At 46.3% G+C, this 24672-nt stretch overlaps 1 protein-coding gene and 1 long non-coding RNA gene across 4 annotated transcripts; one reads left to right on the forward strand and one right to left on the reverse strand.

Annotated features, from left to right (window-relative positions):
• Window positions 1–2547: 2547 nt before the first annotated feature.
• On the reverse strand, window positions 2548–3753 carry LOC103106402 (uncharacterized). Its single transcript, XR_466051.2, has 2 exons — window positions 3083–3753; window positions 2548–2808 (listed from the first exon to the last, which is right to left on the reverse strand). It is a non-coding gene; the product is annotated as an uncharacterized LOC103106402 (long non-coding RNA).
• A 150-nt stretch (window positions 3754–3903) lies between these two features.
• LOC100014472 (zinc finger protein 300-like) lies at window positions 3904–11743 on the forward strand. Of its 3 annotated transcripts, none has more exons than XM_056821211.1 (5): window positions 3904–4059; window positions 5890–5981; window positions 7178–7304; window positions 7681–7779; window positions 9715–11743. In XM_056821211.1, exons 2-5 carry the CDS (start codon window positions 5928–5930, stop codon window positions 11022–11024), a joined length of 1590 nt encoding a protein of 529 aa, XP_056677189.1. In that variant the 5' UTR covers window positions 3904–4059; window positions 5890–5927; the 3' UTR covers window positions 11025–11743. The 3 variants fall into 3 exon arrangements, with proteins under 3 accessions (XP_056677189.1, XP_056677187.1, XP_056677188.1); XM_056821209.1 differs by lacking the exon at window positions 3904–4059 and adding an exon at window positions 4171–4800 and having other exon boundaries at window positions 5836–5981; XM_056821210.1 differs by lacking the exon at window positions 3904–4059 and adding an exon at window positions 4513–4800.
• The last annotated feature ends 12929 nt before the right edge of the window (window positions 11744–24672 follow it).

Raw genomic sequence — 24672 nt, forward strand, 5'->3', positions numbered from 1 at the left:
GTGCCTCAGGCGAGAGCCTGGCAGTACTGAGTGTCTGACGGATCAATGGCTCGGTGCTCCCCCCGGCCTGGGGATGCCCTTCTGATCCACAATCTCAGCTCCTCAGAACACTTTCACAGCCCAGCACGCGACCCCTGCCTTGCTGCTCTTGTTGCGCATGCGCACAAGCTCTCGGCCGCACTCCCTAGGCCGGAACAGGTCCGCCCAGTTCTTTCCCTAAACATTTCTCAGCCGAAATTCTCAATTGCTAGAGGAGGGAGACCAGGCACGGCCCCCGCCTGGTGCACTCCCCTCCCCCTTTCACCCAGTAAAAGTCCAATAAGCACAGCTGTGCCTCTTCCAGGAGCTGAGACCACCCACGTGAGGTTGCCAGCATGTCGCGAGGGGGCCTCAGTGAGGAGGAGCCTGGCATTCTGGGAAATGGAGTCCTCCCGCTGGGCCCTGGGGGGGGGTAGAAGACTAGTGGGGGAGGGGTCTATAGGAATTGTTCCCCACCCTAGGGGGCTGCAGCCTTCTCCCCTCCAACCCCCATTTCCCGTTTGCGCCCTGCCAGCTGCTCCTTCCTTAGACTGGGAGCTGCCTCAGGATGGGGCCAGGCACACAGCAGGTGCCTAATAAGTGTCTATTGATTGACTGATGAGTCCTTGGATCGCTGCTCCACAGGCCTGGGGAGGTGGCTCTAGGATTCCCCTTCTGACAGAGGAGGAAACTGAGGCAGAGGGCAGCTGCTGACAGCCCAGACCCAGGGCTCTCTTTGAACATCCTGCTGCTCCTTCACGTTTGGGGGAATATGGGGAGGGGTGTAAAAAATAGTCTCGAATACAGGACTACAATCCCCACAAGCCTTTGCTCCACTTAGCCAAAATGCTTTGTAATCTCACAGGAATTCTGAGGTGGGCCGAGATCCAGGAAGGATTTAAGCTGGTGGCAAAGGTTTTTGGGTCTCTTTTGGACTTCCCTTTTGAAGCAGAGGCTTCTCTTCTGTGATGTGAGGTTATTTTATCTAGGCCTCTGGCCTAGGCACATGTTTCTTGTATATTCTTTAATCCTTAATGAGCCTCTAAAAAATATAATACTCCTTGCAGAGAGAAACTAATTTCTACTTGCCTCAGTCTCCCCATATTCCTAAATTTTAACTGTTACAGGGGGCTCCTCAAAGGAGGGGCAACCCCATCCCCAGGTAGAGAAATCTGGTGACTCAGGGCTGCCTTCTAGGGTCTGGAGCCCCCAAGATCTGGGTTCAAACATGGCCTTAGACACTGCCCACCTGGGTGAGCCTGGTCAAGGCCCTTCCCCAGCCTTTACCTCAGTTTCTCCCACTGTGGAATCAAAAGAATAAGGGCCTTGCCCAGGGCTGTGGGGAAGTTGGTCCAGAGAGGATTTGGGGGGAAACAGAGCTGCTTCCTCCAGGGCTCCTGAGCCTCTGGGCCAGCTGAAGAGGATTTCTTTCATCACCACCCCAGCCCACAAGGCCCAAAGACCCTCCAGAGGCCTGGGGGAGGCCCAGGAACCCCCTCCTGCCCTTTGGGAGACCCCAGAAGGCAGCAGCAGCCACTGAGTCCAGACTCGGAGCCCTGATCGACAGAAGACAGTCTGGGGATGTCTGGGGGTCTGCAGGGCTGCTGGGCTCAGGCTGCTCAGGCCTGGCTGCCTCTCCCCTCCTGACACCCCCCACCCCCTTTTATGGCTGTCAATGTGGGCTCTAGAACCACCAAACTTGCAGCCACCTGGCATGTGGAAAGCCCCCACTTGAAAGGGAAGACTTTCACTTTGCCAGGAGACAATTTCGAAGTGAGGGAAAGCCCCCCCTCCCAAGTTCTGACTAATAATACACAGTGAAGTACTTTAGCTGGAGCTGGCAGTCCTGTGATGGGTAAAGTGTCTCCTTTTGTCCTGGTAGAGTCTCCCTTTGGGGAGAAGCCCTTCTCTAAGGTATCCACAGCTGAGGGAAGGGGACCAGAGAAAGCAGGGCCTGGATGTCCAGGGGTCAGACAAAGGGGCTGGAGGCTGGGCCTGGGGCTGGGAGAGGCCTCAGCCCCAGAAGAGAAGCTCAGAAACCCAAAGGGGATCCTTTGGGCAGAACCACCTCTCCCAGCTCCCTCCTGGCCGTTCAGTGGGGGCTCTTGTTTCCTGGGGGTCTGGGGCCAAGCTGGCAGCTCCCAGCAGACCAGTTCCCCTGGGAGGAAGCAAGGCTGGCACTGCCCCGGCTGGTCAGGGAGATTCTGCTGCAGCCCTGGTAAAGGGGGCAGAAGGCAGGTCCTGGGAAGGGGACAAGGGGCTGCCGGTGACAATTCCCCTACGGGTGACTCTGCTAGGGTTCAGGAGCACACAGGGGCCTCGGTTGTGCTCTCAGCCACAGAAGAGGGACTGATGAGAAATTGCATTCTGCGGGGCTCCCATCACCAGGAGGGGGGCAGCTCCTTGGCTAGCTTGTAAGGGCTTCTCCCTGTTGCTGTGGTGAGAAGTGGAGATTGAGGGGGGCCCTGAAAAGTTCAAAGGAAAACCTCTTTCACCAGGATGAAAAAAATAGGGCCGGGAGACCCATCATTGCAAATATAATGTTTTTATCGAGACACACACAGACAGAGTGAGGTGGAGAGACACACAGACAGTCAGCGACAGAGATCCGGCCATGTCTGGTTTTCCAGACAGTCCCAAGTGGCAGGGAAATGCAGCAGAATGATCGGAGGTGGCAGGCAGGGCAGGGAATAGCCTCCCCAGGGGTCTATTCAAGCAAACGAATATTGCAGGAAATGGTCAGCAGCTCTCGACAACGTTTTCAGCCTGGAAGTAAAGGGCAGGAATAGCCTACAAAAGGGAGAAGGGCTGACTGACGAGAGCATCCTTCCCCGGAAGAAGCTGCCCACACAACACAAGAGCCTTCTCAGACGAAAGGGAGCTTCACTTGGATGGGTCAGTCACACCCGCCCCGCCGGAGAGGTCCCAAACCGCCAGAGGCCACCCCAAACTGGGCGCTCAGGCTGGGGCAGGAGACATGGAAGGGCTGTGGGGGAAGCAGCTTCCTCACTGGGACAGCAGTCAGGAGGGTCTGGAGAATAACACGCTGCCTCTCTCTGCACACCTATGAAAAGCGGCTTGTGGCCCGTCCAGATCGAAGCCCTCCTTGCCCAGGAAGGCGTTGGCCACGGCGAGGAGGAGAGGGAGCGGTTGCCAAGGACTCTCCAGGGCTCCCAGCAGCTGAGGAGGAGCACCAGGAGGAGCCAGGGGGGGCCGCAGAGAGGGGCCCGCCTGGTGCAGAAAAGCCGCCCCTGGGATCAGCCTCTTCCCAAAGCCCGCCTCCCTTCCCTCCCCACTCCCCATTGGTCAGGAGGAGAACCCGGAAGCCAGAGCGGCCCAATGCCGGCCTGGGGAGGTCTGTCACCAGGAGGAGAGAACCCGCCCTGCAGCTGCCAGGGGGCCAAGGATGCCGATCTGGACCATCCCTGGTGCGGGGAGAACTGGCAGAGTGCCGCAGACCTGGGGAAGGCCTCCTGGAGAGAGCCCAGGCAGCCGGGCTCCAGGAAGGGCAGAGAGCCAGGCGGGAGCAGGGAGGAGGCCAGGGGAGGCTCAGGCTGGCCATGGGGCTGGAGCTCCCCTGCAGCCAGGAGGGCCCCCACCTGGGTCGAGGCTGGGACTGAGGAGCAGCCCCCCGCCCCGCCCCCTCTGATCACGTGGCAGTGGCCAAGGCAGAATGAGGCCCAGCCTGAGGGCTGGGGGAACCACAGCCAGAGGCCCCGCCCCCTGGCTTCCAGACTAGCTGCTTCCATGGACCCCACTGGGGATGGAACCAGGGTGGTGGCCTGGGCTAGAGTCTGGGGCCTGAACCGGACCCTGAGGCAGGGGGAGCCCCGAGGCTTGGGCCCGGGTTGGGGGGGGGAGGGGGGGCAGGAGGGGCTTTGTCCGGCCCCGCCCCCACCCAGGGAGCCCCTCTCCCGTGGGCTAAGGCTACAGCTGGACCCACGAAGGAGGGGGGCGGGGAGAGGAGGCACCAGTACAAGGAAAGGCGCGGCCGCGGGGGGTAGCGGGAAACCGGCCCACCGGAACTCGGGCGCTGCCGGGGTGAGCCCCCCGCACGCTAGGGAGCCCTGCACCCATTCCCCGGACTCAGCCCCCAGGCCCCTCAGGTCACCGAGGACGGATGACCCGGAAAAGCGCCCCTGCAGGCAGCCCGGGAGAGGGTGCCGAGTGCGCAGGCGCGCCTACAGAGCTCAGGCGGCGCTGGCGGAACGCCTGGGCTGCATTCTGGAAAAACCACCTGGACACGGAGGGAGGCCGCCCGTAGGCCCCTCGGGAGGGAGCGTCCGGCCTCGGTTCCGCGGGGCGGACAGTGCCGGGAGGAGGGCCGGAGTTCCCCGAGGCGTGGATGACAAGTCGGGGGAGGGGAGGCCCGGCGCCAGGGGCCCTCCTTGCAAAGCCTTCTGGGAAGTGCTGGCGCCGGCAAGCCAGCGATCTGGCCTGGGCTTAGGGGACTGGAAAAGCGTGGGCGGACCAGCGTCAGAGGCGCGGCTTCGGCGGGGGGCGTGGCGTGCGGGGCCTACGCTACGGGCGTGGGCGGAGCATGGAGGCGGGGCCGATAGGTCGGGGGTGGGGCGCAAAGATAAGACGGCTTTCGGCTAAGGGCTTGGGCCCAGGCCAGGTGCAGGGGGCGGGCGGGGCGGGGCTCTGCTTGGGGGTGTGGCCTGGGCAGGGGGCGGGTTTGAGGGTTTTAAGCCAGGCTTTTCCGGGTTTTTACCTTTGCTTCCCCCATCCGGGAGTCCGGTGCCGCTGAGCTCCTGCACAGTTCGTCCTGCCCCGGAGGAGGTGAGTCCCCTGTCCCCGTGGGCTGCGGACAGGCGGGGGCCCGCCGCACCTGAACTCTTCCCTCTTCTCCCCTCCTGGTCCCCGCTGCCCGACCGCTTCCCCTCCCCCTCCTCCGGGCACTGCCGGGATTCCCGGGGTGGGGCACAGCCTGGCCCTTCTTTCCCCTGAGCCTCTCTGGCACCCAGAACCCAGCCGGGCTCCCACCAGGGGCTTCCTCAGGGCTGCGGGGCTTGTCCCGGGTCCTGGGCACACACAAGCTCTGCCCGGGGTCCCTGGGAGCGGGAGGCCTGGGAGAACTGGGGGTGCGGTGGGGGCTGGGAGGTGTGAATCTGAACATTTCTGAGACTCCGCCCTGGAACATTTGGTTCAGCCATTCGCCATTTCTACAAGGGAGGTGCTTGGCCAGGAAGGTGGGAACTCTCACCTGAGCGCAGCCATATTAGAGCTGTGAGACTCGTCAGTGAACAGTGAAGGTACTTAGAGGGAGGCCAAAGCCCTTCCCTGGTCTATTTTTAGAGCCTCTGAAGGTCCAGTGAATCACTGAAAGGTCAGGCAGGCTCAGCAAGAGGTGAGAAGTTTTAGTGAGCCGGCTCCTGTGATTGGTCCATGTGACCGTTTAGGGGCGGTGACGCAGGACAAAATCTCTTTAAAGGGAGCTGCTTGAACAGGGCCACCTAGTTGGAGTGGGTTCAGCTTTGGAAGCTGAGTTGGAGCAGCTGAACTGGAGGGTCTCTGAACTAGACTTTGGCTTGGAAGGATCTTGTGGTGAGGGATTAAGCACTGACTTAGGTTCTCTCTTAAAGAGAAAGGCCCCGGCCATTGGCCTTCCTGTGATTTCCTCTTATTCGGTCTCTCGCCCTTCCCTTCATTCCTGTTAATGAAAATCTCCATAAAGCCCAGCTGACTTGGGTATTTTCATATTTGGGAATTTTTCCCATGGCGACCACTTATTTTTTATTTAAAATCAAGAAGCTAAAAATTATCTTTACAGTTTGGGCAATTCACAGTCTTGAAACCATATTTTCGCGATTACAGGTGCCAGGAAGGAGAGCCCGAACCCCCTGACGCCAGACCCCTTTTCCCTTCCAGCGCGGCCTTCTGGGACCCCCGGCCAGGGAGCAGGGAGCATGGAGGAGTGTGTAGAGGACGCTGCGCTGGAGCCCTGCAGGTGGCCCCCCCAGGTAAGCAGCATCGACCTCTCCTGACAAGGAGCCTCAGGCCCCAGGTGTAGACACTCCTCTCTCCTGACATGGAGGTTCAGGCCCCAGGTGTAGATGCTCCTCTGTCTCATGACATGGAGGCTCAGGCCCCGGTTGTAGATGCTCCTCTGTCTCCTGACATGGAGGCTCAAGCCCCGGGTGTAGATGCTCCTGTCTCCTGACATAGAGGCTCAGGCCCCAGGTATAGATGCTCCTCTGTCTCCTGACATGGAGGCTCATGCCCCTGGTGTAGACACTCCTCTGTCTCCTGACATGGCAGCTCTGTCCGTCGTCATCGTAAAGTGGCGCCTGAGCCCATGTCCCCCCGGCCTGGCTTCTGCTTTCTCCATTGCCCGGCAGAGACTCCTCTGGGCCTTTAGAGGCCTCCATCAGCTCCTCCCCCCGTAGCCTTCCAGGCAGCCGAGGCCTTGGAAGAGGCCCTCCGTGACTGCCATCTCCTGCCTCCACATTGGTCTGTTTCCCCTCCTCTCCGGCACCTGCAATCCTGGGGGCTTCCTGGAAGATGCCGCTCAGGAGCTCCCCGTGTGGGAAGGTGCTGCCAGGCTCTAGGCTCTCATTGGGAAGCACTTTGCCCTTTGACAGCCCTCCCTTGTGGGCTCCTGAGGGCTTCCTGACCGGCCCTTCCTTGTTTCTCCTTCAGAGAGGCGGAGCTTCTGCTTAGATCTGCTCCCAGGTCATGGTAGGCACAAGGGGCTGTCCAGGGTCCCAGCTAGGAGGTGTCTGAGGCCAGATTGGAATCCAAGACCTCCTGTATCGAGTCCTGGCTGATGACTGGGAGGCAGCATGGCCTGCTGGGAAGGGCTGTGGATGGGCCTAGAGACAGGGAGGGGGCCCAACTCTGACCCTGTCTGGGTGACCATGAGCCATCTCCTGCCCCCCTTCTGAGCCTCAGTTTACTCATCTGTAATTAGGGGTGAGGAGGACATGCCCTGCCCAGGGCTTGGCCCAGAGCCAGGCACAGGACAGACTCTCCCCCAGTGCTGGCTGCCTCCTCAGTGACTGTTGTTTGTGTCGTGACTCACAATCCAGGACAGCCGGAGGCCGGGAGCCAGTCCTGGTAGGGTTTGTCTTTGGTCACTGGGGGCCGAATCCGCCCTGGTCCTTCCCGCCTGCTTCCCCTCCCTTCCCGGGCTGAGCCCATCAATGTGTCCTTTCAGGCCGCCATGACGTTCCAGGATGTGGCTGTGGACTTCACACGGGAGGAGTGGAGGCTGCTGGAGCCTCCCCAGAAGGAGCTGTACTGGGAGGTGATGCTGGAGAACTACAGGAACCTGGTGTGCCTGGGTGAGGAGGGCACCTCTGGGGCTGCGGATCTGCTTCCTTGTCCTGGGCCCTGGCCAGGGAGCAGCAGGGATTCTCTGGCCTGTCTCATCTGGCCAAAAGCCAGGCTGGCCCTGCTGGGAACCAAGGGCTTCCCTGTGTGCTCCCGGCCCCGCTCTGCCCCCTCAGGCCACAGGGGCCTTCTCAAGGCTCAGGGGAAGTACTTGAAGTCAGAAGAGCTCCCGATGGCTCCGTGTCGAATGGCTGCAATGGGTCCTTCTGACCCCCTCTCCATTCCTCGTTCCATTCCCGATTCTTCCAGGAAAGCCCACCCGTTCCCTGTGTGTGCCTTGGGTCCTGCCATGACCGTCTCTCTCCGTCTGCCCTTTCCCTTGACTAGGCCTTGCTGATTCCCGTCAGGATGTGAGGATCTCTGTGCTGGAGTCAGAGGAACCACAGTGGATTCCAACCGGTGGTGTTCTAAGAAGCTGCTGGCCAGGTGAGTGTGTGTGTATGTGTGTGAGTGAATGAGTGAGTGCCGGGCCCTGGGGAGGACACAACACCCCATCCACAGCTCTGCTGCTCATTAGTCTCTCAGCCCACAGAGAATGGGCTCCTGGGGGATCCCCTCAGTGACCTTTTGGGTCACTGGCCATAGATCCCGCAGAGAATTCCTTCCTCCCGCCTCCTCCACTCTGGGAGGGGGGTGTTGCCTCACCAGGAATGGCTAGAAAAGGTCAGGTTCTGCTGGTGCCCTCACAGTATGGGAATGCATTTCCACTGTGCGTGGCGCTTTGGGTGGTTTAGTCTTTTTTGGAAAGCAAACTGGAATTTTTCAGCTTCAGATCTACACATGAATTCTGTTTCTTAGTCCCATTGATCATATTCCCATGACTCCTTGCAGAGGTCTAATTCAGGTGAAGATTTTTCCAGGCATATTTGACCTTTTATAGCCCTCCCTTGTTGGCCTTGAGAGTTCTTCCTGACCCGGCCCTTCCTCGGGCTTTACTTTTGATATCCTTACCTTGTGTCTTGTAAAGGTCAAAATTATAGTTGAGACTGAAAAATCTAAATTTAAGTGGTCGCCAGGGGAAATCCCAAATAATAAAATACCCAAGTCAGCTGGACTTTTTTATGGGGATTTAATTGATAGTGAAGGAGAAGGAAGAAGGAGAAGGCTTTCTCTCTCCTTCTTACCCCCAACCCCCCCACCCCGGCCTGGCAGGAAGATCAGGAGATAAGGAAGGAAGGTTTTGGAGTGTGAAGGAGGAAGGAGTCAGCTGGAACTCTAGAAAAAGAAGGGCTAAACTCAGATGCCCGAACCTGAATCAGCTCAAGGCAAACTCACCACCACCACTCCAAGATGTCTAAACGCCTAGCACACTCCCAGCCAGAGTTGACTCTCCAGGTAGAAGAAGAGAGAAGAAGTCATGTACCTCATATAGACAGTTTTATGTCACTTTCCTATGTCTCATCTGTACCAATGATCTCTTAGCTTGACTTAGGACAGCCCAGGGATCTGTCTCCTTTTTTCTGCACATGTCTGTTGCCTTTTTCCTCAGATACTTAATCTTTGAGTTTGGTGCAGACCTTCCTAATCTTGTTCAACTAAGGAGGGAGGGGAAAATGTGGACTTCCCAAGACCTGACTCTGTTATTCCAAGTATCCCTATTGTTATTGATCAGGAAATAGCTAAATCAAATCTTCTAAAGAATGGTCTGATTAGAGTGGAATAGTTTTAAAATTCACAGTCTTAAATTGCTAAGTACTGCTTCCAAGGCAGTCTTGTATGTCTATGTCTGTGTCTATGATGGATATAAGTTGTATATTTATACATAAACACATATAGACATGTATATTCCAGGTTGTATTGTTCATATTGGTGTAGAGGAGCCAGCAGTCATCCCCGCCTTCTTTGATTCTGAGGCCCTTCTGTCAGTTTTCCCATTTTCAGCTAATTTAATAATAATGGTGTAAACCTTAAAATTTCTTAGACTTATAAATGTTGGAAATTTCACCATTGGGAAATTTCTTACTTGAAAAATTTCCTATTGATGCATTCCTTTCCATTGTTCAGCAAAAGGTTTCTGTCCTAAAGTACTCTTAAGAAGGGAGGAGGAGGAACCTCCCATGCCAATGGGATTCACATTCCAATAGTCAAGACCCACTATCAATAGGACATTTTTCAAGTATGAAATTTCCCAATGGTGAAATTTCCAACATTTATAAGTCTAAGAAATTTTAAGGTTTACAATGGTCCATATCAAGGGATAAGCTTGGTGACTGCAAAGAAATTTTAGAAGACACGTAAACTGATTTCCAGTTATATGAAAACAAGTACAGTGTTTGTAACATCCAGATTATATGGAAGAGTGACACCTGAAAGCTAATTCATCCCAGGAAAAGGTGCATTTACACTCTTTCTTTCTTTCAGGTTGGGACACTAGGCCTCAGACCAAGGAGTCAGCTCCCAAGATGAGTATTTCGGTGAAAGTCTTAACCCAGGAAACATTCTTGGAGGATGATCCAAGTATCTACAAGATGGAGAAGATCTGGGAGTGTGATGGCAGTTTGAAGAAAAAGCAGCGCATTGAGGGGAAACCTAGACGACTAAAAACAATCCAAGCAGTACCTCCCAAGGAGGCTGGAGGTTCTGAATATAGTAAATACAGTCAGACCTCTAGCCCAGAGCCAGACCTTATTCCACAGCAGGGAGTATCTGTAGTTATGCAGTGCCAGAAAGGAGATAAGCAGAGAGGGAGTTCCACCATGCATTCAAACCGAGGACAGTATAATCAAGTCTATTCCAGGAAGAAATGTCCTAAGGTTAAGAAATGTCAGAATGTGTTGGGTCGTGAAAGGGGGAATTCTTTCCTTCAAAATAACGAACTTTGTCCACGCCAGAGAACTGATAGAAAGGGAAAATGTACTGAATTGACTAAACGTGGGAAGACGAATCTTGCTAAACACTCTCATCTTCAGAGTTCAGAGAGATGGTATAAATGCAATGAATGTGGAAAGGCCTTCAGGTACAAGTTGTCTCTTAAAATACATTACAGAATTCATACTGGAGAGAAACCTTTTGAATGCAGTGAATGTGGAAAGACCTTTCGGTATGAGGTGTCTCTTAACATACATTATAAAATTCATACTGGAGAGAAACCTTTTGAATGCAGTGAATGTGGTAGGGCTTTCTGCCAAAGGACAGATCTTATTCGCCATATTAGGATTCATACTGGAGAGAAACCTTTTAAATGCTATGATTGTGGGAAAGCCTTTTCTAGGAGCACAAGCCTAACTTTACATCAGAGAACTCATACTGGAGAGAAACCTTATAAATGCAATGAATGTGGGAAGACATTCCGGTCGAGCTCTCACCTTTCAGGACACCGGAAAAGTACTCATGAAGGAATAAGACTTCATGAATGCAATGTGTGTGGGAAAGCATTCTCTCGGAAGTATGATCTTACTAATCACAGTAGAATTCATACTGGCGAGAGACCCTATGAATGCAGTGAATGTGGAAAGTCCTTCCGCCTAAAGGCAGGTCTTACATTTCACTTTAGAAGTCATACTGGAGAGAAAGCTTTCAAATGCAGTGAATGTGGAAAGGCTTTTTATAGAAAGCTAGATTTTATCAACCATAATAGGACTCATACTGGAGAACAGCCTTTTCAGTGCATGTTTTCCGTGGAGAAATTCACTGACCAAACATCGGAGAATTCATACTGGAGTGAAACCTGATGAATGAAAATATTGTGGGAAAGCCTTCCCCAGAAACTGAGCCGTAACTGTGGAGATCTCAAGAGTTCATACTGGAGAGAAACCCTATGAATGTAGTGAATCTATAAAGGCCTGCTTCCAAAATAAAAATCTTTCATTGTGTGAAAGAAAGATACATGCCAAAAAGAAATTTTAGGAATGTAATTAATGTGGAAAAACATTCCTCTGGATCACAGCTGTTTCCTAAATATAAAACAATTTAGATGGAGAGAACCTCATTAATATAATCATTGAAGCAATATTTTGTCTGGAAGGGATTCCTTGATCAATTTCCTTCATTTTGGAAAGAAACCAAACAAATATGATGCCTTTGGAAAGCCCTACTGTTAATGATGGTGAACCATTTCTCCTCATTAGAAAAGTCCTTAGCTAGAGATGCCATGGAGGCATATACTCTCTCAAATAGCCAGGATGTTAGCCAGAACTAATCTTTAATGTCAAGCACTGAACTTTGTAAATATCATGCTTCCAGCAAGATAGACAGATAGAGGAGAGACCATAGAACAGCTTGGTAAATTTGTTTAGAACAGTTTAATGGTGTTTGAGTAGTTCTGAAGAGTTTAATAGCAGCTTGGAGAGTGGTCAGCACTCAAGAGCCTTGGGGATTTGTGCTGAATCCTGTTCCATCCTACTGTCCCGTTTTCTCCAAATAAAGCCATTTTTTCTCTGCCAGTATCTTATCAAGTCTCCTGTCTGCTCATTAGAGTGATTTCTGGGGGGTATGAGCTCCTCCCCACCAATTCCACTCCACACAATAGGAAGACTAATACAATGTTGGTGGTTATAAAAAAAAAAGTACAACCCATTCAGGAAGAAATTTTTAATTACACAAAGTGATTATACTATCTATACCCTTTGAATAACTCTGGAACCAGTGATTCCATTACTAGGCTTATACCTAAATGAAGCCATTGCAGGAAATACAAACCATTATAATGTTGGGGTGTGTGTGTGTGGGGGGGAATTACATTGTTTACATCTATGTGATTAAAGGTTATCCACAGTCAGAAAGTTGCCTGACCCCAGTAACTGTCTAGGAATAATGGATATAATTACAAAGTATTTGGAGTTTCCTCAGGTACTCGATTCACCCAAATCATTCTTGTTTGGGTTTTGTAAAAATAAATGACAAAAACTATACAATCAGAAGTTCAAAACTGTTTAGATACTTTTGATAGATGTAATCAAAAGTATCTTCAGCAATAAATTGAAGTGAAACTCATAAGTGAACTTTTCTTCAGGGACAGATGCAAGGGCACTAAGGAAACTTGTTATATAAAATAAACTTTTTTGAAGATATAAGTTATATTAAAAAAAAATTCCTTACTCTTAAGGAATTCTAACTCCCGTTAAATTTAATTGTGGTTGGACTCTAAATATTTAATTAGGTGGTCACCAGGGATTTAATTTCTAAATCCCAAAATGAGTTACTAAAGTAAATAGAATTTATGGTAGTTTATTTACAATAGAGGTAAGATATTAAGGAATTAGAGAGAGAGCGGAAACTGGCTTCCTCTGAACCAGGTAGAAATATGAAGGCTCTAATCAGGGAATAGAGTCTCAAGATGATGGGCCTTTCTCCGAGAAAGACAGAGTCACTAAGCCTTTCACTCACGAATGGTTACTCTAAATGGAAAGAAGTCTGGGTGTCTATCTTCTGGTTGCTCCTCAAGTATGTGTCTTCCAGTTTCTCCTCTGAGTCAGAAAGCTCTTCGATCTCCTCGAATCGAATATATCTTCTTCTGGCCTCTGGTCCTCCTCTTAAAGATCTTTTTCTCATATCACTTCCCCTAAATTTCACATCTACCAATCACAGCAGACAATTTTCTCCAGGGCTGCCCACTCTTTAGTTCACACCTTTGGTTAGATTATACCCTTTTGGGTTACTTAACACCTTTTTTGATTAGTTCACCTTTCGTAGTTACTTAACATCTTTTTGTAGTTAAAATGGGCAGATCTGCTTAAATACTGATTTATCACCTTTTTGGGATTAAAATCTAAAAATAGACTGTGGATTACAATCCAATCTTTCCAATAAAGAAAGAGTTTAGTACCTTCATTGTTACAATCATAGGGTTACAATTTAATCTTAACAATAAAGGAAAAGCTAAGTATTTTCACTGTTACAATCAGGAGATAGCTAAATTCAATCTTCACACTCCACTCAAATAAAACTCACTGTTTTGCAAGGAACTGCTTCTCCTGTTTCCAAAGACTACACTGATCCTTCCTGATCTGACTAACCCAAATTTCCCCTATTCTTAAATAAACTAACATTATTATCCTTATAATTCTTAACTTTGCCTCCAAGTTATAAAAATAAGAAAGGCCAGCTGGTTGAGTCTCAACAAGAATCAAGTTAGGACTCTGAGCCTTAGCTGACTCAGAGTCCAAACTAAAGACCAGGTCTTTCTTTGGTATTCTCAGAGTTAAAAACAATCTATAAAAACAGCAATAGGGGGCAGCTGGGTAGCTCAGTGGATTGAGAGCCAGGCCTAGAGATGGGAGGTCCTAGGTTCAAATCTGGCCTCAGACACTTCCCAGCTGTGTGACCCTGGGCAAGTCACTTGACTCTCATTGCCTAGCCCTTACCACTCTTCTGCCTTGGAACCAATACACAGTATTGACTCCAAGACGGAAGGTAAGGGTTAAAAAAAAAACAGCAATAGATAGTCAATAGTGTTTCCCAAGTTGGAAAAAGAAAACACTAAGCTCCTTCAGGTCTTTCCCTCCTTTCCTTCTATCTCAGACAGAGGAGAGAGAGAGAGAGAGAGAGAGAGAGGCAAAGATGTTACCTCCTTCAAGGCTTCAGAGTGAGTCTCCATGAGTGACTGCCATCTGGCAGAGAAAAAACATTAGATTTGAAACTGACACTCTTATCTCAGCTGTTTCAAACTCCAATTATTTCTCAAGCCAGCTTCTCTACTTCTTATCTCTAAACTAATATAGCAAGACTTAATTTCTAATATCAACCTTATAATATCCCCCCCTTTGAGCATATGGAGAGATAAAAATCTCCCATATGCTCACTATTCTATGTAATTCTAAATCTATACCTAACCTTATTATATTCCCCCACCCACCCACCAAATAGTCTTAATCTTACACTTATTTTATCCTATTTTTATTGCTACATCTTATCTACACTAACCTGCACTAGGGATATAAATCAAAGAAAATTTTTCAATGAAAACATACTTGCCCAAATGCAAGTGAAAAACACAATTACAGAAATTCAAAATGCAAAATACTTTTGAAAAACTTTTGAAATAATAAAACACAGATCTTATTTGCCAGTGCTAATTCCCAGAGCTATCCAAATTCTTTTAACAGTATCAATTAATGCCTGTGTTGCAAAACAACCCTTTTTGTGTATTGCTTGACATATGTAAGAGTAAAATGCTTTTGGAAGAAGTGGTTTTCCCACAGATGCTATCCAAATCCCATTTTCTTTTCTAGCTCCAAAATTTTGCATCCATTTCTGAACTCAATGTCATTGTATGGTTTTTTCTAAATCTGTGGTATCTATAACAGAGAGATTCATAAAGCAAGCAGGAGCATTTTGTGCCACATATTATGCAGCAATTTCCACCCTATGATTTCCTCTGGCAATTAAGTCTTTTCCTAAAGGATGTTCTTTGCAGAGAATCACTGCCAACTCCTTTGGTAGTTGGAGAGATGACAGTAATTCTCTAATTATTTCTCAATGAGTAATTATTTTCCCACTAGATATTAAAAATCTTCTCTGAAGCCAGAGAGAACTGACAGCATGGCAAATTCCAAATGCATATTTGTACTCAGTGAAAATATTTGCACATTTGTTTTTTTGCAAGCTTGCATACATGTTTTAGAGTAATTCATTCTGCTGCCTGAGCACTTAGGTTCCTAAGTAGTGAAGCAAAAACCATAGGGTCTCAAATTCCCTTACTACCACAGCTTATGTAAATCTTATTTCATTCTGCACATATAATGATCCCTCTGTAAATAAGATCATGTTAGGGTTGTCAAGAGGTGTGTCTGACAGATTTTCTCAAGGTCTTTCTATTAATTGCACTACAGTTTCACAATCATGCAATGGTTTACCTTGTTTTAGTAAATTGATTAATAATGTAGCTGGGTTTAAATTATTAAATCTCTTTAGTGTTATATGTTCATTCCTCAAAAGCACTATGTCATATTTAGCCAGGCATTGATCTGAAAATGCCTGTGTTCTGAACTTTAGGAGAAGTACCTTGACTTCATGTGAATGTAAACTGTCAGTGCATAGCCTACCACTAAATCTGCAGATTTGGTAACAAGCAATGCAGTTGCTGCCATCCCTCTTAAGCATGAAACTATTCCTATGGCTTTGGGATCTAGTTAACCAGTATAATATGCAATAGGAAATTAGTTTGGTCCTAAGCTCTGCATTAAAACGCCTGAAGCCATTTCCTTTTGCTCATGGACATCGAGTGAGAATGGCTTTGAATAATTAGGGATAACAAGAGCAGAAGCCAATAATATTGCTTCCTTTTACTTTTTAATTGCTTACAAATCCTCTGGTTTTAGCTTCAATGGGTCTTTCTGTGTCTTTCGTTGAAACAGTCAGTGGTTTTCTAAGTTCACCATAACTAGGTATACATTGTCTGCAAAAACCTGTGGTTCCTAAGATAGCTCTGAGTTGCCTTTTGGTCTTAGGGACACTCGGCTTTTGTATTTCTTCTAGTCTCTTTTGGGAAATGCTTCTGGACCCCTCAGACAGTACAAACCCTAAATATTCTACATGAGGAAGACCCCATTGAAGTTTAGCTCTTGATATTTTATGTCCCCTCTTTTAGAGTTCACACAGCAGACATTTACTATCATGCTGGTACACTTTTGCAGATGGTGATGCTAGAAGTAGGTCATCCACAAAGTAAATGAGATTACTGTCCTTGAACTGGATAGTTTTCAAATCTTTGTTTAAGATTTGAGAAAACATGGACAATGTACCATGTGCTGCAGAAAAGAAGGTATATTCCTTTTTGTCCCTATTTATTTTTCTCCACATGTCTACTAACTCTAATTTTTCTAAGATTTCATTCACTTCTCTTACCTTTTTTATTTATTTTTTGGTTTGATTTATCTAGTTTGGATAGAGGAAGGTTCAGATCTCCCACTAGTATACTTTTTCTATCTATTTCGTCCTTGAGTTCCTCTAGTTTCTCCTTTAGAAATTTGGATGCTATGCCATTTGGTGCATACATGTTGAGTACAGATATTTCCTCACTGTCTATACTGCTTTTTATCAGGATGTAATGACCTTCCATATCTCTTTTAACTAGATTTATTTTTACTTTGGCTTTGTTGGATATCATGATTGCTACTCCTCCCTTCTTTTTGTCAGTTGATGCCCAATAGATTTGGCTCCACCCTCTTTCACCCTATGTGTATCTACCTTTCACATATGTGTTTCTTGTACACAGCATATGGTAGGGTTTTGGACTCTAATCCACTCTGCTATTCACTTGTGTTTTATGAGTGAGTTCATTCCATTCACATTCAGAGTTATGATTACTAGCTGTGTATTTCCCGGCATTTTGATTTCTGCTCCTTTACCTGCCTTTTCTTCTTTCACTATTTCCTTCTACACCAATGTTTGCTTTTGAACAGTCCCCCTTGTTCCCACCCTTATTTTACTTCCCTTTCTACCCCCCTCCCTATTTATCCCCCCCCCTTGTTTTCCCTGTAGTCTTTCTAAAATTAACCCCCCCGCTTCCTCCCTCTCTTGTACTGCTTACCTCCCCACCAGACTGTTTGTTACCCTGCTACTCCCCTATAGGGTGCAAATCTATTCTTTGCCCCCAATGGATTGGATTGTTTTTCCCTCTGAGTCACTTTCAAAGCACGTAAAACTTGAGTATTTCCTGTCTCTGACCTCTTTACCCTTCCAGTGTATTGATGTTCTCCCCCCTCCCACCATGAGCTTCTTTATGACATATAAATTTACCCCCATTTGTTTCTTTTCCCATTTCTTTTAATATTAACCTATTTTAAGCTCTAGTTATATATATATATATATATATGCATACTCATGCGTATGTATTTTTGCATGCATTTATCAAATACCTATTTATGTCTTGTCCTTTCATCCTATACAGTTTGTTGCTGTTCCCTCTAAGTATACTTCTTTTTGCTTCCTAGCTAATAACAACAGTTTTTAAGAGTTACCAATGACCTCTTTTCTTATAGGGATACATATCATTTTAACTTATTGAGTCTCTTAAAAAGAATTTTTTTTGTTTTTCTTTTTTCCCCTCTTTTTTAATTACCTTTTGATGATTCTCTTGAGTTCTGTGCTTGGACATCAAATTTTCTGTTCAGGTCTGGTCTTTTCTTTACGAATTCTTGAAATTCTTCTATTTTGTTGAATGACCATACTTTTTCCTGTAAGAATGTAATCAGTTTTGCTGGGTAGTTGATTCTTGGTTGTAGACCTAGTTCCCTTGCTTTCCGGAATTTCGTATTCCATGCCTTTCTTTTTTTCAGTGTGGATGCAGCCAGATCCTGAGTTATCCTCACTGTGGTTCCTTGGTATCTGAATGACTTCTTCTTGGCAGCTTGTAATATCTTTTCTTTGGTCTGATAGTTCTTGAATTTGGCTATAACATTCCTGGATGTTGTCAGTTGGGGATTAAGTACAGGAGGTGATCTGTGGATTCTATCAACCTCCACTTTTCCCTCTCGTTCAAGGATTTCGAGGCAGTTTTCTTTAATAATTTCCTGTAATATAATGTCCAGCCTTTTTCTTTTGTCATGGTCTTCTGGTAGGCCAATAATTCTTAAATTGTCTCTCCTTGAACGATTTTCTAAATCCTCTGTTTTGTGAATGAGATGCTTCATATTTTCCTCAATTTTTTCATTCTTTTGGTTTTGTTTTATAGTGTCTTGCTGCCTTGTGAGGTTGCTTGATTCAAGTTGTTGTATTCTGGTTCTTAAAGACTGGATTTCATCCTTAGTTTTTTGGTTGTCCTTTTCCTTTTGGTCGGATTTTCTTTGGAGATCATCTTTCATCTTCTTCACCTCATCTTTCATCTGCTTTGCCTCATCTTTCATCTCCTTTGCCTCATTTTCCAGCTGGTTGATTTTGGCTTTCAAGACACTATTTTCTGTTTCCAGATGACTTATCTTAGTTTTTAAGTTCTTTTCCCAATTGTCTTCAGCCTCTCTTAATTGTGTTTTGAATTGCATTTTGAGTTCTTCCAAAGCCTGTATCCAATTCGCTGGGATTTCTGATTTTTCCTTTGCTGGGTCCTCCCCTTCTGTTTCATTCGTTCTTTGCTCATTACCTGTGCAGAAGCTGTCTATTGTAATTTCTTTCTTCTTTTTCTGTTGTTTGCTCACGTTTTTGCTCTTCTTTGCTCCCCATATTTGGCTGTGCTCTTGCTCCTCTCATTTTGTTTTGGTTTTGAGGCTGTCAGTCTCCCCTCTTGGAGCTTTGTCAGATCTCTTGGTACAGTCTCTAGGGGAGGAATGTTAGCTTCCCTGTCCTCTGGGGGCTTTTGATTGGATTGAGTTCAATTGGGTTGGGCTGTATGTGGTATAAATCTCTGAGGCTCTGAAGACTCCTGGAAGGCTGGGACGCCCAGGCTCTCTTCAGTTCTCTCCAGCTGCTTCTCAGCTATCCGCAAGTGCCTTTGCCCACCTCCCTAAACTCTGGGGAGTTCTGATGGGATTAGGTTTAACTGGATTGGTCTGGATGTGCCCGAGGCAAGGGTGAGACTGGAGCCCGATGGAGGGACCCAGCCACATCCCGTTTCTCCCTGACTTCCTCCCCGCTGTACAAGCTGGATGCTCCAAGTCCGGCATCCCGCTGCTCACAAGGTAGACCCTGCAAACCAGCACCTTTGCCCGCTCAGAGGTCACTTTTGCCCGCTCAGAGGTTCCTGCTGCTGCTGGGGGCTCAGCCCTCTGGGTTGTGGGGGAAGGGTCCTGGGACCTTCTCTCTGCCTTCCCCTTAGCTCTGGGTATTCTCAGATTCTGGCTTTGGGGGGATGTACCTTTTGATTTGAGTCCAGAAGGAGGGTTCCCCACTTCTGTCCTGTTGTTCAGATTGAATTTCGGTGCCCTGGGAGCATTCAGTCTGTATCAGTAATGAAGGGTCTTCCATGAGGTCTGAACTTTTGCTGCTTGCTAAAGCTGCCATCTTGACTCCGCCCCTGCTTTGCATTCTTCAGGGGATTTCTGTAGCACAGATTTGGCAGCACCTGTGTCTAAGAGACAATCATAAACTTCTGTTTCTATTTTTAGAATTTTCATCTCTAGAATCTAGAATTTAATCTCTAATCTCTAGAATTTGATAAAAGCTGGAAGCCCATCAACTTGAGACCTGTTATTTGTTCTGGGACTCCAACACCTCCACTAAGACCCTTCAAGAATAGTGACTGTTAAGGGTAAAATTAGGGGTTGAGACTGAATTATGTTATATTAGTGGGCACCAGGGATTTAAATTCAATCCCAATGAAATACTCAAGTCAGTATAGGATTTTATGGTGGTTTATTTACAATAGAAGGAAGGAATTAAGAAGAAGGAGAAGAGGGAAAGGGTAGAAGATCTGCTCTGGCCTGGCCTAAACCAGGGGAAGAGGCCTCAGCCAAGGGATCTTCCCAGAGGATTAAATCTAGTTCAGCTTCCAGCCATGAGGCCTCCTCCAAGATGAGGGGCCTCCTCGGAGGCTGGGGCCTTCAGAAGGTCAAGGAAAAAGGGAGTCAGTCTTATCACTCACCAAGGTCAATTCAGGGAAACCACCTCACCTAAACCAAGCTACAGAGCTCTTTTCAGTAAATGCCAACACCAAAGTCGCAAGCACCCCAAAAGCTGCCAAAAGCTCTCAATGCCACTGAGAGACTCATAAGAGGTGATGTGAAATATATGGTCAGCTCTTTACATCACTTCCTGTGTCTCACATGTACCAATGGTGGTTTAAGCTTGGCCTAGGACAGCCCAGGGGGTCAATCAGTTGTTTCTGATTTGTCACTTGCTAGCACATACTGGTCATAGGCCATCCTCCCCACATTTAATCCTTAAGTGGGGGTGTAGACATTCCTGGGTGCTAGAATTCTAAAGTCTTATCAGGGTTGATTAAATCTAAAATTCACACTACTGGAATTCTCAAGGGATTTTTGGATTTGGACTCACACTGGTCAGAGCCATCCAGATCTTTCCCAACATTTCTCTCTCTCCCTGACCTGATCCTAGATTCCTGAATTAAAACCTTGTTAGCTGAGGAATAGGGATCAACCAACAGCTGGCCAGAAGAGAGTTCAAGGCACTCAACCTTCAACCCTGAGAACTTGGGGGGACCAGCCTGCCAGAGGGGACCAGTGTTTGGGTTTTCTGCTTTCCACTTTCCTTGCCAGACACCCCTGCCTCTCCTTTCCCATGTGAACCCAAATAAATTGTTTACTACTGTAAAAAATAGACTCGAATACAGGACTACAATCCCCACGATTCCTTGTTCCACTTCCCCAAAATGCCTTGTAATCTCACCTGGGCCAAGATCGAGAAGGTATTTAAGCTGATTCAAAGGCTTTTGAGGTCTCTCTTGGCTCTTGGACTTCCATGTTGGGGCAGGCATGGCTTTTTTTCATAATGTAGGTGAGGTTGTGTCTAGGCCACTCTATGGCCTGGACACGTGTTTCTTATCCTGTATTTTCTTTAATCCTGAATCTTCAATAAACCTCTAAAAAATATACTACTCCTTGCAGAGAGAAACTAATTTCAGTCTACCTGCCTCAGTCTCCCCGTCTCCCCTAAATTTTAATCTTAACAGATGGCGACCACTAGATTGGATGAGAACTTCTCAAAAAAATTTTAGCCTAGAGAATTTTTTTTTAAAGCCACAATTCTCCAAGATGCTCTTTAAAAAACCATCTTGATCAGCTTCTGCCTGTGGCCCGCTCTGGCTCCTGCTTCTGCTCCTGGCCTCTCACCTGATGGCTCCTGACCCACCCTGGCGGTCTGTCCCTCACCCATATGGCCTCCAACCCAGCCGGCTCATCACCCAGATCCTTGGAGCAGATTGCTCAGGACTCATTGCGACCAGCTGGTAACAGTATTGGCCACGTGGGTGGAGGGGAGAGACGAGAGGGAAAGGAGAATGGGTAATTTTCCCTTAGGCTAAACCTCTGAGCAAACGGAGGTATTGACTCCACGTGTCCTGGGCTCCACGTGGACTGGGGCAGGAGGAAGGATCATATCAGGGGAGAGGGGAAAGAGAGACTAGAGAGAAGAAAACAGATTTTTTCAAACAGAAACTTAAAAAGCAATGGGCTGTTTAAAAGGATTTTTGACTGTTCTAGTAATATCATTGATTTCACCTGTGTGCCAGAAGAAACATTCAGCCCAAAGATTCAACTTTGAATTTGCAAATGGGTGGCTCAGGGAACTGAGAGCATGGTCCTGGGTTAAAATCTGGCCTCAGTTTCTCCCCAGCTGTGGGGCTCCGAGCAGATCCATAGCTCTTACTACTCTGCCTTCTGACAATAGACATTTAAATGGATAAGAACCCAAGGAACTTTGAAGAGACTAAAGGCTATATTCTAAGGCATTTCAGATTCCAATGGTTTATAAAAATCTCTGTATTCTATTGCATTTTTTGTTATGGTTTAACTTTGTAATTTTAAGTTCATATATTACTGGATTCAATATTATTGTGCTTGAATGGAAGGTTGATTGAATTTATTTTGAATGTACTGAGTTTTAAAAATTCTGTTGTTTTTCCCCTATAACTGTATTGAACAAATATTATTGTGAATAAGCCCATATATGAAAAAATAGCCTTTTTCTATTTTGCTGAGGATAGATGGACTTCAGAACTGGTTATAATTGTATTAACAACCTTTGGAAATTTTAATGTGCTAAATACCTCAAATGATTTGATTTTAAGGGTTTTTTAAATATGATTTTTGGAATTTTTTTTAACAATCTGGTTATTTTTGCCTGCCCCTACCACAAGGTAAGGCCCATTAGCTGAAGTGAAATACATTTTATAAACCCCAACCTTCCCACATGTGAATGGAAGTTGGGCAGTTAATCTCAGGACATTTGTACCCTTAAAAAGCCTCCAAAAGGAGCACCCCTTTATTTATGCTCTTCAGCTCACTACTTTACTTGCACCAGAATGATATCTAGATTTCTTGATTATGTTCTTAACCCAAGATGAGTTTTACTTTGTTTAAAAATATATTTAAATACCAAGGTTGAAAGATTGCTACGTTTGTAAAAATTGTGACAAATATCAATCAATTCATAGGTTTAAAAATGTCATACAGCAACTTATGTGAAATATGAAAGTGTGTTTGTTTGCTATTGTAATTAATTGGGCTATTGAGAATTTTGGGGATTTTGATATCTACATATTTGTACTACTGTATTTTTAAAGATGAAAAAATTGTTAACCTTGTTCAGTTCATTTGCCTTCTACTCACAGTGATCATGGCCAGATATTAAGAGGAAATGGATCTCATTTTTGGTGAGAAAGCCTTGCATTTTATATTTTCTTAGCTGACACAGAGTGTCAATGATTATAAGCTATACTTTTGGATTTTTTAAAGCTTTTATTATTATATTTTTCTTGCATGTGCAATATACTTTTTCAGTTTTTTTATTATTTTTTCTCTCCTTTTTATATTTGAAGCACATGTCACCAGCATTAAGATTTTCTTTAACCTTTTGATTTTTCAGTACTACAAGTTTAAGATACATTTGCTAATACATGCCCAAAAAGCTTGTGACTATAAAAATGATGCCACTAATTATTTAAATAAATTATGGGACTTTGCTTAATGATTCTGTCTGATTCCAGGACAAGATATACACACAAGAGCCATTGCACAGAGCCAAAGTAAAGCCAATCCAGGATGGATTGATACACTTCCAGGCCAATACAAAGGTCTTGAACCTGGTGTGAAGACTCGAGGTTACTATGTTTATCATTGCTAGACATAGGCTTTCCTTGTATCCACACTCAGCCTGAGAATACTCACTGATGAGTATCCCCAAAACCTTGGCTCCTATAATCTGGTCCCCTTTTCTGCCTCTCATAGTGTGGTACCTTTCTGTAGTCCTGGCACTGACTGGGTAAATGCATCATTACTTAGATCATTTTGATTGGGCCCTGATTGAAGGACCTGTTATAGATTTATTTTTCTTCTACTTGGAATTTTTACACATAAGACTTTGATAGTCTATATTTTTCATCCAGAGATTTTTCTTTTCTTTTGGATTTTCTGATGTCTTTTTAATAACTCTTGCCAATTGATTCATATACCTCATACCTCAGCTGTGCATCCCTAACTGATTCTGAATCTTTCAATCACCCACAACACGGGGGAATGTAAAAAAAAATCATTATTTAAATTGCAAAGTTTAAATTCCTTTTGAGAAGAATTTTAGGTAAAGAAAGATGCTACGTCTCTGAATCCAGAACTGAACTGTTGGAGAAGCCACCATGAAGAAGCCTCCAGACCACAAGTTGTGCAAAATTGAACTTTGGGTGTAGTTGATTGAACATTTATTTGTATGTATACTTTCATGCCAAAGGGGACTGACCCCTAACTGGCTTTCTGTCAATGTGTCCAGTAATTATTGGTTTTATTCTTTTTTCTCTCTTATCCTCACATTATTGTAATCTTTTAAGTTGATTATGTTTTTATGATCCTTTTGGGGAAAAATTAATTTTTCCAAAATGATCACACGGGGAAATGTAAAAAATAGACTTGAATACAGGACTACAATCCCCCACAATTCCTTGCTCCACTTCCCCAGAATGCCTTGTAATCTCACCTGGGCCAAGATCGAGAAGGTATTTAAGCTGATTCAAAGGCTTTTAAGGGCTCTCTTGGCTCTTGGACTTCCGTTTTGGGGCAGGCGTGGCTTTTTTTCATAATGTAGGTGAGGTTGTGTCTAGGCCACTCTATGGCCTGGACACGTGTTTCTTATCCTGTATTTTCTTTAGTCCTGAATCTTCAATAAACCTCTAAAAAATATAATACTCCTTGCAGAGAGAAACTAATTTCAGTCTACCTGCCTCAGTCTCCCCAGTCTCCCCTAAATTTTAATCTTAACACTACTTTAGAATTAGGTCTGCTTGGTTTCTGACACTAGGAAAGCGGACAGAAGATTTGGGGAGAATCACATCTCTCCCCAAAAAGAGAAGATTAGCTCAGCATCCCCGGGATCCAAACTGCCTAACCCAAGGAACAACAACTCTCCTTGATAGTGGGGTGGCCCCAGGTTTCTGAAGGGAAGTGACAGCGGGTGTCCTCCATCTCCCAGAACTATTCCTGAGGAGACAGTCCCCCTGTCAGGGGGACAAGACTTCGATAACTCTCTCCCAGAAAAGGAGAGGGGAAGAAGAATCTCTTCAACTTCTCTCCCCATGTCCCTCTCTCTCCTTCCATTTCCCCTATTCCCTTCTCAATCCTTCTCTCTCAGATCCTTCTATTACATTTGGAAATAATGCACAATTACAAAAGTAGTCAGAAATACCAAATCTTTAATCAGGAGAGGGATAAGTCCATTATTTGGCCACCTCCAGAGCCCAGAGTCAAAAACTTTTACAGAGCCTACCCCCGGGACTCTGGGGAC

This window comes from Monodelphis domestica, chromosome 3 (genome assembly GCF_027887165.1).
Source record: "Monodelphis domestica isolate mMonDom1 chromosome 3, mMonDom1.pri, whole genome shotgun sequence".
In the NCBI taxonomy this organism is placed as follows: domain Eukaryota; kingdom Metazoa; phylum Chordata; class Mammalia; order Didelphimorphia; family Didelphidae; genus Monodelphis; species Monodelphis domestica.

What these genes read in the sequence shown, in the direction of transcription:
- LOC100014472 (XM_056821211.1), top strand. Translation starts at nt 5,928, where the DNA reads ATGGAGGAGTGTGTAGAGGACGCTGCGCTGGAGCCCTGCAGGTGGCCC. An exon ending in CAGGAACCTGGTGTGCCTGG is followed by an intron (nt 7,305 to 7,680) that starts GTGAGGAGGGCA and finishes TCCCTTGACTAG; the next exon opens with GCCTTGCTGATTCCCGTCAG. An exon ending in TCTAAGAAGCTGCTGGCCAG is followed by an intron (nt 7,780 to 9,714) that starts GTGAGTGTGTGT and finishes TCTTTCTTTCAG; the next exon opens with GTTGGGACACTAGGCCTCAG.